We start from the raw sequence: 15,107 nt of genomic DNA, 5'->3' as shown, positions 1-15,107 counted from the left end.
CCGTGCTGCAATAGGGTGAAACTGAGCTTGCAGCGAGCTCCAGTAAAGCTCGGTTTTACGAGTGTAATGCATCAGCCCTGGGGCTGGCATCCTAATGAGGACAAGAGCTCTGCTTTCATACAAAGAGGACTAGTTCCCCCTCCAGTCTGTTCAAAATATTGTTCGTAGCTCCGAGCACAGCCCGGCTGCAGCCCCTGCTTCTCCCTGTCCATACCGACCTCGAGGGACGCCGTACCCGGCAGGAGGCCGCCCGTCCCCTGCCTCGATGCTGCAGCCCAGGCACCCCCACTGATTCATGGCACTCATTGCCCCCTCTCACCCTGCTATCTTCAGCCTGTGGTTCGCCCACACGCATTTTGGGGCACCCCTGGAGCCCTCCCGAGGAGCGCTGCGTCTGCCCCGTGTCTGCTGAGGGCAGACCTGGCCTCAGCCCACCCGCAGCAGCTGCATTGAGAGCCCTGTGCCTGCCCCATCGCCTCCGGCACCCGATGGGTGCCTCCTCTCCAGCTGCTTCTTCCCCCGGTGGTCTCACTGCCAACCCCTAGGCCGAGGGGGCTGCTTGGGAAGGAGCTCGGCTCCACCACGGGTGGCTAACAGAGGTGACTTGTCCTGTCCAGCAGCTACCTCATCACCGGGTGAGGGACAAGAGCTGAAGGAAAGCAGATTTGCCAAGTGACGTGCTCCCAGGAATTCAGCTCCTTCCCTGCTCGGCCCGCAGGACAGGCTGCTCAGCACGGCGGTGGCACGGGCACATCCAGCCAGGGCTCTGCTGGGGTGGGAAGTGGAGGGTGGAAGCCGTCCAGCACGGCTGCATTTTGGCAGGGCGTGGGAAAAAATTACGTAACAAAAGCTTTTGTTTTGTGTTTCAGGAGAAAACTGCCCCCGGCCCAACTCTACACGACTGATCGCATGAAATTCGGGGAGAGAGAATGGCAACCAAGGAGGAGGAGGCAGAAAAGCCACCTTTCCTGCAGGGGCAGCAACGCTGGCATACCAAGCGTTTGCCAAGGGGCCCAGGGACCATCACCTTGGCATCCTCCCTGTCTCAGCAGCCGTGCCACTCAGTTCTGCCTATGCAACTGGGACAGTCGGATGCAAAATGCTGGAAATCCCAGTGCCACCAGGCATGGGGCAGAGCCCCAGGGTGAGGAGAGGGACACAGCACCTGGGTAGCACCACCGAGCGGCTAAGTCACAGGGAAGACAAGATCAGTTTGTGTTGTTTCTATTTCAGCCTGGGCAGGGCTAGACTACAGCAAGTCTTGACAGCCCTCCTTGTTCAAACACAAGTCTATTTGCTTTAATTAAGGTAAGCTAGGGAAAGAGTTAAAATTATGAAATTGTTGACTGAGAATGCATCTATGCCCTGCTTTCCCTCTGTACTGCTCTCGTAGTACCCCCACCCTGGATATTTCTTCTATTAAATACTTTAAATTTAGAGAGAGGAATGGGTAGTGAGGGTCTCAGCCCCATATTCCCATCTGGGGGACTGCTGTAACGCACAAAGCAATGTCCCGTGCTAGTATGTAACCACGGAAATTCGGCAGGCAGCCTCCAAACCACTAATCTGAGCATAAACCAGCTCCACCTCTGAGCAGCCCCACAAAGGCAAAGCCGGGGTATTCACCATCACTGGCCCAGGTACGCTTGTTGAAGTGTTAGCTGGGAAATGCTACAGGTTCTTAATGTCGTTGTCTCCTAAATGGTAGCAAATCCATACGTACAACGATCAAGATAGGTGTGCATTCTGATTGCTTTTATTGAGTAATAGACTGGTAGCTACAACGGTGAATTAGAAGAAAAAAAAAAAAAAAGAAAAAAAAAAAAACACCAATCCCTCAAAAAAAAAATCCAGATTTCCCCATATTTTGGGAAAGAAGCTGAAGAAAACATTCTACACTGTAGAAGACAGCCGTAACTGCTGATATCCATGCTTTGACATCAGAACCGAGCAGCTGCAGTTCTGCAGCGTGGAGTCCTGAAGCCTCAACCAAACGAGGCTTAGCAGTAATAGCATGGATATATCACCACCGGGAAGATGTTAACATGTTAACAAAGATTCTGGGATACCAATCTGGTATAATCAGCAACATACTGGGTTCCTACGAAAGATGTGGCATTTCTCCTTAATATCAGCTTTTAGAGAACTTTGAAAAACAATGTTTTAAAGTGATTGCTTTCAGTTCCCCTTTCCTTGCAGAAAAGCACAGAAATTAGAGTTCAATAAAAACTGAATGGATGATCGCTTTTTTGACTGGATTTGATTAGTTGCATAACTTTGGCAAGATTATCACAGTGTGATCCAGTTAAGCTCTCAGGATTATATGAACACCAGCACCAAATGAATCTCGGAATCAGACCACTGACAATTTCCGCGCTCTCGTACGTCTCTGACCACTTTTGCGGTCTCTCCCCGTCCCACCGCTCCAGTTAGCACTTTGCAGTTAGTGCAGCTTTTATGCCGTCGACAAAGCAACACGATCCGGAGGGGTTCCTGGCTTCTCGCCCCTCGCAAGGACAGCACGCCACCTTGCCGAACCCCCGAGGATGCAGGCTGGGATTATCCTACATAAAGCCTCCCTTTGTGGCATCTGAAATAAAAGCCTTTCCCCAGAACTGCCACTGTTTTGATAGTGAATTCCATGCTGAGCCGTGCAACTGGTTACTCAGTTCTTTGGCTGATTTTAAGAATTGCATTTAAAAGTTACTCTGGAGTTAAGTTGGAGGCATTGAGAAAAGATAGCTATACCTGGTACCGGTACTCTTTTAAGTACTCTTTTAGTCTGGTTGGCAAGGGCAGCTCCCAGATCTGGTTTGTGCACTTGTTTATCGTTATCCGGCAGCGGTGTTGCAGGGATGGAGCCGACGTGTAGAGAGGCTTGTTCAAGTAAAGATGAACCGTCCCGTTGGAGGGCGTTTCGGTTCTGTCCTTGCACATGAGCACGTAGTACTCGATCAGATGCACCACGCTGTTGAACTGCTTCAGCCGGGACCTGACGCAGGTGATGGAGTCCAGCCGAAACTTGCCGTCCTGGTACTCGATGCGTAGGTTGGTCGGTCCCGCTGATGTCTTTACCGAAATAGTCAGCAGGTACTCTGAATGCGAGCTGTCCCGAACCAAAAAAGTCCCTTCGGGGGCATCCTGTAACCTCTCCTTGGCTTCAGCAACGCTCATGCTGCCCCAGTACCATCCTGTCACGAGAGCAGAGAAAGCAGAGTTTTACTTCTTGCCGGCTGCCTGTTCGTTTAAGAGCCGCCTGCTCTTTGCCTGGCGGAGCCGCAGCACCCGTTCCTTTCGCTGCGAGCAGCCCGGGGTCCTGCCGGCACGGAGCCTTCGTGCTCGCTGTCGGGAGCGATCCGCCTGACGGTGCCTCCGCTCCCCGCACCGGGACGGGCTTCTGGGCACGGAGGGGCGGCCGAGCCGCTTCTCCCGCTGCCGGCGGGGACGCGACGATGCCGGCCCCGTCCCCGCGGCCCCCTCTCCCGGCGGACAGAGCTCCGGGTACCGGGGGTGCCCCCGGCCCCGCTCCCCCCGCCGCCGCCCCGGCCTCCCCCTCCCGGCGCTCCGGGCGCCCGCCGGGGAGCGGCGCTGCCGCCGCTTTCGCTTCCCCCCGGCACCGCGGGGCCGAGCCCCCTCCGCGCCGCGCCGCCCCGCTCTTCCTCCACCTCCTCCTCCTCCTCCTCCTCCTCCTCCTCCTCTTCCTCCCCCGGGGCCGCCCCGCTTACCTGCGCGCCGCAGCTCCTCCATGGCCGCGGCCAGCCGCGCCGCCTCCCGGGGCTCCTCGGCGACGGGCGCGGCCGCCACCGCCTCCCCGGGGCGCCCCCAGCGCTCCCGGGGACCCCCGGCGCTCTCCAGGGGCTCGGCGGAGCGCAGGGTCATGGGGGGGCGCCGGGGGCGCGGGGCCGGGGGCGCCCGGGGGGCTCCGCCGCCGCGCTCAGCGCCGCGCAGGGGGCATGGCCCCGGCCCGGCCCCCGCCGCCGCCGCCTGCGAGCGGAGAGAGAGCGAGGTTAGCGGGGACCGGCCCGCGGGGACCGCCCGGCACCCCCGGGGGGGGACCCGGCCCGAGGGACCTCTCCGCCGCCCCCCTCCCCGCCGCGGGGGTCTCGCCTCGGTGCCCGCCCGAAGCAGCCGCGCCCCGCGGCCCCGCGCCCGCCAGGGGCAGCGGCGGGGATGCGGCGGGGAGGGGGCGACGGCTGCGGGACGCCCCCCGCGCCCCCCGCTCCGCCACATCCCCGCGCGGGGACCAAAGCCCCGGCCCCCCGGGGCCACCGAGCCGGGCGGTGCCAGCGGGGGGCGAGGAGGGGCCGGTCCCACGCGGCCCGGGGGGCTCGCCGGGCTCGCAGCCCCCTCGCCCTGCCTCCCCTCTACCTAGCGGGCGCACCGGCCGCCGGTCTTACGGCGGGGCCGCTGCCTCCCATCCCCGCAAGTTCCCCGCGGCGCAGCTCGGCAACTTTTCCCAGCGAAACTTCGCCGGCTCCTGCCGCTGCGAGCCCCCGGCCGTGCCCGCCGCCCCCCGCCCCTCCCGCGGCTCCCCCTCGGAGCCGCCCCGGGGACCGGGCGCCGCCGCCTCGCAGGTGCGGCCGCCGCCTCCCCGGGATCCCCGGGGGCAGCGGGACCGAGCCCGGCCAGCTTTCCCCTTCCCCGTCCTCGGGGGAGCGCGGGGGGGCCGTCGGGGAAGGCGCGGCCCGGCGGCGGGGCTCGGGTAGCGCGGGGCACGGCACTCACCGGGGCTCGGCGGGACGGGACGGGACGGGGCTGCTGTTGCCGCTGCTGCCGCCGGTGCTGCTGCTGCCGCCGGTGCTGCTGCCGGTGCTGCCGGTGCCTCCGGAGGCGGGGCGGTCGGGTCGCTGCGGCCGCCGGCGGTGTCAAGGGAGCGGCGGCATCGCGGTGCGGGGCGCAGGCAGACAGACGGACGGGCAGACGGACGGGCGGGCGGGCGGGCGGGCGGGCGGCTGCCGCTGCGAGAGCAGCAGCAGCAGCAGGAGGAGGAGGAGGAGGAGGAGGGAGGAGGCAGCAGCAGGAGGAGGAGGAGGATGGTCCTTGTGGGGAAACAGCCCCCGCCCGCCCGCCCGCCCCCCTCCTCGCCGGGAGCGGGCAGGAGCGAGCGGTCCGTGCCGCCTTTGATTCGGAGGCGCGGGCATCCTCCCCCCGGCCGCCCCCCCGCCCGGGCAGGCTCCATACAAAGGCTGCTTTCCAGGAACTTTCCAGGAACCGCATCATGTGACGGCCCCGCTCCGCCGCCGCCGCACCGCTCCCGGGCCGCGCCACCGGGGCCGCGGCACCGCCCGCCAGCGCCCCGCGCCCCCCCGACGGCCCCCGACGGCCTCCGCGCTCCCCCCGCGCCCGGCCTCCGGGGCACCGGGGCCGCCTCCCGACCCCCCCTTTCCTCCCCCCCCCCCCGCAGCCCCGGCCCCGCGACCCCACCGGGGGGGCCGGGGCCGGGCCGCGGAGCCGCCGCAGGTCAGTGCCCGGGGGGGCGGAGGGGGTGGGGGGGCGGCGGGGGGCACCCCGCAGCCGCCGGGCACCTGAGCGCGGGGGGCGCAGCCGGGCCCCGAGCCGGGTTTCGGGAGCGGGAGGGGGCAGAAACAAAGCGAAAGCGGCCCCAGCCCGCCCCGGCCCCCGGCAGAAGGTCGGGAGCGCCCTCAAAGCCGGCGGCGGCGTTGGGAAGGCGACGTTTTCGGCTCGGGAGGCGGAGGAGATGAGGGGTGTTTGGGGGCCGAGGAGGTGGGAAGAAGTGCGAGGTCGTCCCCAAAAAAACGGGGGGGTGCGGGCCGGCCGCCGCTGGGGGGGAGGCAGCAAAGGGCGTGCGGAGCCGGGCGGCGGCGGCGGGGGGCTCGGGGCAGGGCAGGGGGCGAGCCCCGGCAGGCAGCGACAGCGACAGCGACAGCGACAGCCCCGCCGGTGCCTCGGCTCCGTGCCCCTATTAAATCGTGGAGCCGAGCAGTTGTTTTTTTTTTTTTTTTTTTTTTAATAACGAGGCCACCGAGGAGTTCTCCGAAAGGCTGCCGTGATTTTTCAGCGCGATTCTTGAGGATGTGGGTGAAGAGCGTCGGAGTTAATAATTCGCCTTTTTCTTAGAAATCGCCGCTGAGTTTGGTAGCTGAAGCGATTCCTCTGCAGGGAAAAAAAAAAATAATTCTTTGTTAAGTGAACTGGTCAGCGTGGTTTCATCTGCTTGTCGTGTCTGGGTGCTTTCGACTTGAATTTGTTCTGTTTCTGAAAAAAAGGTGGCTTTAAGCACCGACAACAAAGCAGGTTTAAAATGGGGGCTGAAAGGCAAACACGGTCTTTCTCACTTAAGCATTCTCAGAAATGGCTTAAAACAACACAGGTCCTGAAGGTCAGTTTTGTCCTTGTTTTCGTCGGGGCAGTTCAGATAGCCTCGGGTCCGGCTGCCAGTCGCTCCTGTGGAGTGCCCACTGGCTTCTCCCCGGGTAGAAGTGAGGAGGGGACAGAACAGGTCTGGGTCCTCTGCAATTTAGTTAACACTTCTGCTCCCGGTGATGAGAGACCTTGCAAAAAGTCTGATTTACTTTTTTTCAAAACTGCATTGGCTTCGTTATGTCCAAAACATTTTTTTTTAATGGAATACCGATTTATTTTTATTGCTAAAATCATTCTCCATATGCATGTGCAACTACAAATCTTTTTCTCCAAAATATATAACTTTGCTACAACAGTTCTCATATTAGGAATCTTCCCTTAAAGTTCACAAATTCATCTCAGAGAAATGCAGTGCATCTCGTCCCGATCCAGAGCTGCTTTTTGCAGCTGTTGTAGTCCTCTTTTCCTATGTTATTTATTAATGACATTTTTTAACGTGGATAGGATCTCAGGACCTTCTTTGCTTTTGCTGTTTATTCGTCGCTTGAAGTCATAATAATTTGTTTCTAAAACCACAGCTGGCTGCTAGAAAGGCACGGAGAGGAAGACCGTGATTTATGTGGCGAACGAGAAACAAGAACAGGAGAATGCAATAAATGTTTGTTACTTAAAACTTCAGATATTGTTATGAAAAAGGTAGAATAAAAATTAAAGAGGCAGTATATCAGCAGGATCTTTCCTAACTAGGGTTCTGTTAACTTTTCCATGGGAAGTTAATGTCTCTTAAAAATAATACTAGAGGTCTGATAAATTTGCAAGAGTAATGAAATTCAAACCTTAAAAGTGCAAATCGATCTTTAAATGATGCTTTTGGCACCTCGTAAGAGTAGCTCGGGGCAGAGCTGCCTTCATGCTCTGCTCTGAGACTCCCCCGAGCTGCAGAGGCTCGGTGGGAGAAGGGGACGTTTCACTTTTTCTTTCGGCACTGTTAGTTAGCTGCTTTCCTCCTCTGTCTGTTCGAGTCTCTCACACAGCCACAGGGGAGAAGAAAATAATTTTTTAGTGTAAGAAAAGGTGATTAAATTAAATTACTTTTGGGATTATGGGCCACATGTGGTGTATTAAACTACTTTAAGCTACTTTTTAGCTTCTTTGGCATTAGGATGTTTAATACATACTTGCTCTGCCTTTAGTGCTTTACTGGATAAGAAAGCAGAACGGAGCAGGAGAAAGGTGGGAAATAGAGAGAAAAAAGAGAAAAGGAGCAGCAGGGAGATCTCAGGCTCTGAAAACTAAGCTTTCCATCATGTAAACAAAATCAGGTTTTTAATTTACCATGTTACAAACAATAATTCTTCAAATTAGTAATATGTAGTAATATAAAGAGAGAATTACTTTGCATAGACAGGGATTTTAAATTCGTAAGTGCAACTCAAACTGAGTGCTTTATTTATTTCTGGTGGGCATGTTTTGGGGTAGCAGTCCTGGGACAAATACTGACTGGATCTATAGGGATATGAATCTTCTGAGCTAGTTTTCGAGGCATTTCGTCCATCTGTGAATGAAAAGCACAAACTGCAGAAATCTCTGATTTCTTTTCCAGATCCTTTCTACCGCGCACGAGCATTTTGGTTTGGGCAGTGCATCATCCATATAGTAGATATTTAAAATCAAGATTTAGATTAATAGTGAAGAAATGAACGTTAAGAATTCTTGAAAACTATCGCAGAATATGTTACATTTGTGACTTTTCTCAAATGTTCACAAAGAGAAAGGGAGGGACGAGTGGGTTTATTTTTCAGTTTTCCTTTAGGCAAAAATCCTTCTCATGACCAAGGAAGGAGGCAGCAGAACTTTCCCAACAGTGTGAAGTGCCTGTTGCTAGAAATGTTTTTCACTTTGTTCCTGAAAAGTATGCCAAATTTACTGGAGAGCTAGCACGCTGATTTATTTATATAATATGACGTGAGTAGAGAAGGGGGTAATGCATTTTTGGCCCGGCTGATTTTGCTGAATTTGCTTTGATTCGCTGAAAAGGCTTAAAGCTGATTTATTGAGCTACCTGAAAGAATAAAAGGGGCCTTTCCTTGCTCTCTGCATCCCTGTGCCCCGAAGATGCTGTGTAGCAAATCCATGACATGCTCTTTGGTCAGATAAAATTTGCTTCAGCTAAAAGGCTCGATATTGCTTATCAAACACATGTCTGCTTATTGACCAGAGTTTGACAAGCGTTTACCCGAGCAGATGTAAATGGCAACATGTAACTGCCCTGCCCTGTGGTCACGGTGGTCAGGCAGCACGGCTAGGGGAGCAGGAATATCGAGCCTTTCCCTCCAGCAAATTAGAGCAAGTTAATTGTGGATACACACCACGAACAAAGTCTGCGATGAAAGCCCCTGGAGAATTTCTCAGCCTGCAGCCAGGAGGAAGGTTTGCTTGCTTCACAAAGAGTTCCTAAAACGTAGCAAATAGAGCAGAGAGAAAACAAGTATTTTCACAAATGGGATCACACGGCTCTTTCCAGCTGCCCGAGGAACAGAATGTTTTGATGAAATAAATTATAATGTATACCAAACAATTTTACTCTTAACCAGCTGCCACATTATTTCCTGCCATTTCTATCCATTCGGATATGAATGCTTTATCTTTCTTAAGAATATACATTTGCCAAAGGAGAATAATCAAAAGTTCAGTGAGTGGTTTCTATGAATCAGTGGTGTTCTAAAAGAAATCCAGCACATGTAATTTACAAGCAAGCCATCAGGAGATAGCACTAAGAGCTGTATGCTGAAATAACATCCAGATTATTTTCTTTCAGAGACGGCTGAGAAAAAGAAGGATCATTTCCTTTGGTTCGGTGGGTAGGTAGATGAACAGTCAGCAGCAAGCCCGAAACTCTGAGAGGTGGCAGTTAAACCCTTCTCCTTATCATCATGTGCTTTATACTTCTTAAAACTTACGGTAGCATCCAGAGGCCTCAGCTGCATCGAGTAAGAAGTTCAGTAGACACATTTAGGATTTTTAATTAAAAACATGTTACATGTAGAGCTTTTAGAGTTTCTCCAATTTACTATTTAAATTAAAAAAAAAATAATAATTAAAAGAGTAACAAAAATATTTTGGCTTTACTTGTTAAGGAAAACTGGCATGTAGTGGCACAGGGCACGCAGTATAAAAAAGAGGAATTTACACAGTCGTGTTCACCTTACCCTGTGTTAGACCTCCTTCATAAGCAGGTCTGCTCTGTCGCGTTGCTGTCCCGTGAATACGCAGTGTCGCCCTGACCAGGATGAGCTAAATATTGCTGGGAGTTACCTGGGGATGAGTTGTAAATATTCGTGCTTTGACAGCATTTTCTTCCCTGTTAGGCTTCCTTTTTATCAACACAATAGGCAAGACGACTGCTAGCAAACACTATGTTGATAGAAGTCGTTTTCAACAACTGCTAGGAGAGTATTTGTTGTGAATCTTAAAATATAAATACTTAATACTTAAATATAAATACTTAAAATACTCAGACTACAGCCTGTGATGGTGTGACTGTACTATTTGTTTTGCTTGTTTCTTGGCTGAGAAAGTGTGTATATACCTGAGAAAGAATGCATAGGTGTGTACACAGACGCACACCTATGGGTACATGTGTTTGCACTCACCCTCTTTGAAGTTCTGGATGTTTGGAGAAACGTACACCCTCGCCTTTGTTTCAGAAAAACCCCAGAGATAGCACAGCTGAAAGCACTGTGAAATCTTGCATTCTTGTCCTAGCTGCTGCCAGAAAAAACAAGCCTTTTATACTTGAGGAGGCTCGAGATGTTTTCTTGCCAGTTGCGAGTCCTACTTCTCCGAGTAAGAGAGAGGAAGTAATGTCTGTGAAACAAGTTTTTTTTTTTCTTTTTTTTTTTTTTCTGACAGACAGCGTGCAGGCAGCTCTCCTGGGCTCTGCCAATCTGTAAGTAATTAAAGTTCATTCGTTGGCAAGGAGTCATCTCTTGGACTAATAAGGAAAATTAAAATAGGTGGTGCAGGGGCTATCTCCAAAGGAGAGAGTTTTGAGTGCAAAGTAAAATGGGGCTGGAGAAGAAGCTGGGTTATATGCCTCTGAATAAATCGTCTCCCTTCAGAATAAGATTAATTTTAAATCTCTGTTGTAGTTCTTGTATTGAAGATGGTTTAATTCACCCAGAGCTATTTGGCCCTGAGGATGAATTCCTACAATTAAGTGTTTATGATTGAAAGTGCTGCCATGGAAAGCAGACAGATGAATATCATTTCAGGAGTACTGCGAATAATTAAGAGAGTAGTAGAACCTTTTCCTGGGTTCAAGCCACTTTTAAACTTCAGGCTAAGGCTATTGTGGACTTCAGGGTAAGGCCTGATGTGTTGCTACACCTAGGGATTTGAATAACAAGGTAATCGATGGGGATCAATGTGCTCCTACGATTTTAAACTTCTCACAGTCAGTGAAAATATTCATCCCGTGGTATGTGTGTATGGTGCTCACCTCAAATATGTTTTTCAGATCAGTGCATTTAGTGTTAGCATCGGGAAATGGACCTGACCTGCCTCTGATGCTGCTTTTGGCTGGTGACTGAGGCGTCTGCTTTCCCTGCCACCTCACGGGGAGGCTGGGCACGGGAGCATCCCACAGCTGGACCAGGCTGCGAGACCTGCTGGCTGCCAGCTGCCGACTTGTGCCCGTCCTCTGCCTCGGGAAGGCTCCAGGCATCTTGACTGGCATGCTAGGAGTCACCTGAAGCACAGGCCAGACGGACAGACCACCGTTCGGGGGCTCAGCAGCGTTAACAGCAGGCTGCTCTCCCTCCTTGTGGACAGCACATGGGTCCGCAGCTGTCCTCCCCTGGCCGCCGCCTGCCTGTCCCCACAAGGGTTGCCCCTCTGCGAGCAGCTTTGGTGGCCAGAGCGGTGGCAGATAAAATCGGATGGGCTGCTTGAAGCAGTTTCTGTCTCCTCTCACCCTGTACCTGAGCCATCCGTGCTGCCTGCCGGCAGCAGGGATGGGAGATTAACTCTCGCATCTCCCCCCGAGCAGCTCCAGCTCTCAGTGCGAGATGTGGGCACCATCCCCAGCTGTGGTGGGCTCAGTGCTGGGCCCCTGGGGAGGGGACACAGGGGGCTCATTCTGCCCCAGGGCTAGGGGCGAGGGCAGGAGCCCCGCCATCTGACTCCAATCCCATGCCATATGCGACTCGAAGTCCTTAGATGCCCTCTGCTGCCATGTACCAGAATTAACAGATGGCTCTGCGTAACCAGACTCGGGTTTGCGGAGGCTCGCTATTATCTCCGTTTTTGTAAACGAACAGGGGAGGGGAAATAAAATCCGGAATTACCACAGAACATGCAAAGCTTTGTCAAGGTTAACCTCGGACTGGGTGTCTCTTCTGCCTTTCGGTGCCACTGTCCTGAACTTTAAAATTTTAGCATTACTTTTAGCTTTCTTTCCAGACCTCACTTCTCTGATAACTGATAGATAAGCAGGTCCCTCGGGGAATTAACTTGGCCCAGAGAGATGCCCGGCAGAGTTTTTCTCTGGCATTTCAGGCCCCATCGTGCTAAATGGAAAGAGGTTGCGAAACCTGCCGCTGTGGTCAGGCTTTGTTGGGGTAGGGGCTAAGGGATGCTTCAGCAATTGGCTGCCTCTTTTGCATGAGACAGGCCAGCGCGCAGGAGTCTGCATCTATATGGAAAAAGAGTGATGCTTCTGCCCCACATACTTGCCTGTATTAGGGCAGTTTTTGTGTGCTGGCAGGCACACAGCAATCCCAAATCGAACACAGCGAATCCTGGAGGGAATCCCTCGACAGGCTCCAAGAGTCGAGTGGTTTTGCCGTGCGTGAGCTTTCGCTATGTTTGTTACACCAGCTCCCGTTCCCTCCCCTGAGGAAAACCCAGGCGAGCACTTCTAATTCCCCAGCCTGCTTCCTGACACAGATGTGAGCGAGCGGGTTTGATCTGTATGAAGTCTGCAGCCCCCGTTTGTGCACATTTCTGAAGCTGCCTTACTTCTCCCGAGGCCAGCCTGTTGTGCTGTAGGGGGCTGGCGGCGGCACGCAGGCAGCACAGCGGAGCAGCAGCAGCTCTCCGGCAGGACGGGATGGGATGGGATGGACGGGATGGGATGGGACAGGATGGGATGGGATGGGACACATGACCGCAGGACCCTCTGCAGGTGGGCGAGGGGACGGGCGAGGGGGACGTGCAGGATCCTCTGCCAGGCTGGCAGAAAGAGAAAGCCAGCGTGCAGCGGCAGGGCGAGCTCTCACACTACGCTCCCTTTTCCCTCCCGCCCTCCCCTTTTAGCCACCCGGGTGTAGAATATGCTGCCTACATTGTTCAGGAGCTTTCTTTTTTCTTTTTTCTTTCCCCCTTTTTTTTTTCTTTTTTCTTTTTTCTTTTTCCAGAACACAATCTCAAGCTCACAGAAGTCTGCAGCAAAGTCTTGCTGTGAATGGGGTCTTTGTTCTGTGAGACTGTTTCTGAAGACTCCTGGCTCTCTGTTCGTCTTTGCATACGAGGCTGAAACACAAATTTGTCCAGATGCTTTTGTTTTCAGCACGTTCGCGTCCTCATAACTCCCCCTTTCTCACAAAAGTGCATGAAGCTCTCTGGTAGGTGCGCTGTATGTTGTCACGGTGGCTAACCTGCAAAGCTGTGCTGATTTATACCACCTGACAGCATGCTCCGTAGCGTGTATTTTTACTAAATCCATATTTTTCCAATTTCTTCATGCTCTTGCAGTGGCAGTTTTTTTCTATCCATCAGGGAGTGGGATCCTGCATCCAGAGTGTGTAAATAACAGCTGTTTCCACTCAATTTGCATTTATATACTTAACACTTCAAAATAGATTATTTCTAGAAGCTTTCACAATCTGGTCACAATTCCTACTTAGTCAGAGGTACTGGGGAGATGTTAATGAATCCCCTCTGGACTAGCTGAGGGAAAAAAAAAAAGATACAGCAGCAACAATGAAATTCCCCGAACAGGATGGATTGGTTACGCCTCTGATGGTCATACTTCAACAAGGAAAGGAAAGATCTCTTTTCACCTCCTTGGGCACCTTCAGCATCATTTCTGAGCAGGTGACGGTGTGCCAGGTAAGGAGAGAAACTGCCATAACTGTGCTGAACTGGTGGAGCATTTCTAGTGAAATTAATTTATTTTGTGAGTGTAGCCAAAAAGAAAAAATAATGGCAAACCATTTATAGCAAAAAGTTTATTTGCCAGTGTCACAGCTATTTAAATGAATTAACCTATTACATCCTGAGAAGAAAAGCAGCTCTTTAATTTGTTTTGATATGACTACTTTCTTTTGTTGATATTTCACTAGCCCTGAAATGAAAATACAGCATTTTAATTAAAAATTATAAAATGAAGATTTTAAGAAATTAATGTCCATTTATTATTTTTGTCCAGAAAAGTTTGAAAGCCTTTCACCTCTGTATTTTTGCAAATGCCTCAACCTGAACTATTTTGTTAGATTCCTTGGATCCTCTGAATGCTGAGGATTATGGAATATTAATATTTAGTGACTTTCAGTTCATGTAATTTACTCTGATGTGGACTATTGGAAGAGAGATTTGTTCCTAAACCCAGATTTTTCATTTTAATTATTATTATTATTTGTTATAGAAAGGCACTTTTCTGTGTCTGTAATTTTGTTTATCCAGAAGAAAAATACTTTTATGTTTACTTCAGTCCCAACTGGGGCATCTCTGGACTGGATCGGACGATGCTGAGGACTCAGTTGTTTGGGGAGAACAACGATTGTGTGTGTGAGTTGTTGCTTTTGCATGTCTCAACAAGCCTGTACCAGAGTCATTTAAACTAAGCAGGAAGAACAAAGACGATCTGAGCTCAGGTTGTCTGTAAAAACAACATGGGTTCCAGCTACCTGGTTTCAGAGGGCATGTTTGTATTTCTAAATTTAAAAAACTTCCTGATGCCAGGAGGACTGACTTATATTCGTGATGGCTGGGGCTAGTTCCCTCTAGAGAGGGCTCCCACTTCCACACACCTCAGCACTCCTTGGGCTCTCTGTGGTGCCCCCACAGACCCAGCATGTAATTATGATTATTATTTTTTTTTGTGTATCTTTTCAGTTCAAAGTATCTGAAATGATGTGCAACTGTCCTGCAGCCTGCTATAACAGTGCTTTCCTGGAGTGAAAGCAAAGGTACGTATTGCACATTCTGGGATGTGGTTAGGCTTGAGGGTGCACGGCCCACTTGGGTAGCTAGAAGATAGCACAGAGCGGAGTGAAACAAGCCTTGGGACTCTCTCTGCGAGGGTGTGTGGCCTTAAAGAGGACTGAAAGAGAACTGGGGAAAAAGGGAGGGTGAGCAGCGGCCCAGAGCTTGACCCGCAGCAGTAAGGACATGCTTAGAGGGGCCCAAGGTATCGGCCTGCTGCACTGTACCTGTACTCTGGTAAAGGAAAGGGAGTTTTATAACAATACAAGGTATTCTTGGAAAATGACAAGTGAATTCATGCTTAAAGTCAGGATTAAAAATTACAAAATAACCAAAATTATGAAAAGAGATGTGAACCTTTATAATACTGTATACTAGCATAAACAAATTGTAACATAATTAGATTTCAAGGAAAAAATTTCTCTGCCATTAGTTTATTTTTTAACTGAAAGCCTCAAAGTGTCTTAACTGAAGTAGGAGTTGAAGAGCACTGCTGCAGCACAGCTCTGATCCAGTACAACTCCTACTGATCCTGACCAGAAAAATGTGTGTGTTTTGAAAAGAAACAATACATT

At 51.8% G+C, this 15,107-nt stretch overlaps 1 protein-coding gene across 2 annotated transcripts; it reads right to left on the bottom strand.

The window, feature by feature from the left end:
- Positions 1 to 1,745: 1,745 nt before the first annotated feature.
- On the bottom strand, positions 1,746 to 4,918 carry SOCS2 (suppressor of cytokine signaling 2). Of its 2 annotated transcripts, XM_084302423.1 has the most exons (3): positions 4,726 to 4,918; positions 3,726 to 3,984; positions 1,746 to 3,191 (listed from the first exon to the last, which is right to left on the bottom strand). In XM_084302423.1, exons 2-3 carry the CDS (start codon positions 3,877 to 3,879, stop codon positions 2,743 to 2,745), a joined length of 603 nt encoding a protein of 200 aa, XP_084158549.1. In that variant the 5' UTR covers positions 3,880 to 3,984; positions 4,726 to 4,918; the 3' UTR covers positions 1,746 to 2,742. The 2 variants fall into 2 exon arrangements, with proteins under 2 accessions (XP_084158549.1, XP_084158548.1); XM_084302422.1 differs by having other exon boundaries at positions 3,726 to 4,918.
- Positions 4,919 to 15,107: the final 10,189 nt, after the last annotated feature.

This window comes from Netta rufina (assembly GCF_964035555.1).
Source record: "Netta rufina genome assembly, chromosome: 1".
NCBI lineage: Eukaryota > Metazoa > Chordata > Aves > Anseriformes > Anatidae > Netta > Netta rufina.
The sequence above is the reverse complement of the archived record's forward strand: the minus strand, read 5'-3'. Positions and strand labels throughout refer to the sequence as shown.

Excerpts from the sequence above, each read along its gene's own strand:
- SOCS2 (XM_084302422.1), bottom strand. The coding sequence starts at position 4,230 with ATGTGGCGGAGCGGGGGGCGCGGGGGGCGTCCCGCAGCCGTCGCCCCC. Across the intron at positions 3,192-3,725 it reads GGAGGAGCTGCGGCGCGCAG|GATGGTACTGGGGCAGCATG; the intron begins GTAAGCGGGGCG and ends CTCTCGTGACAG.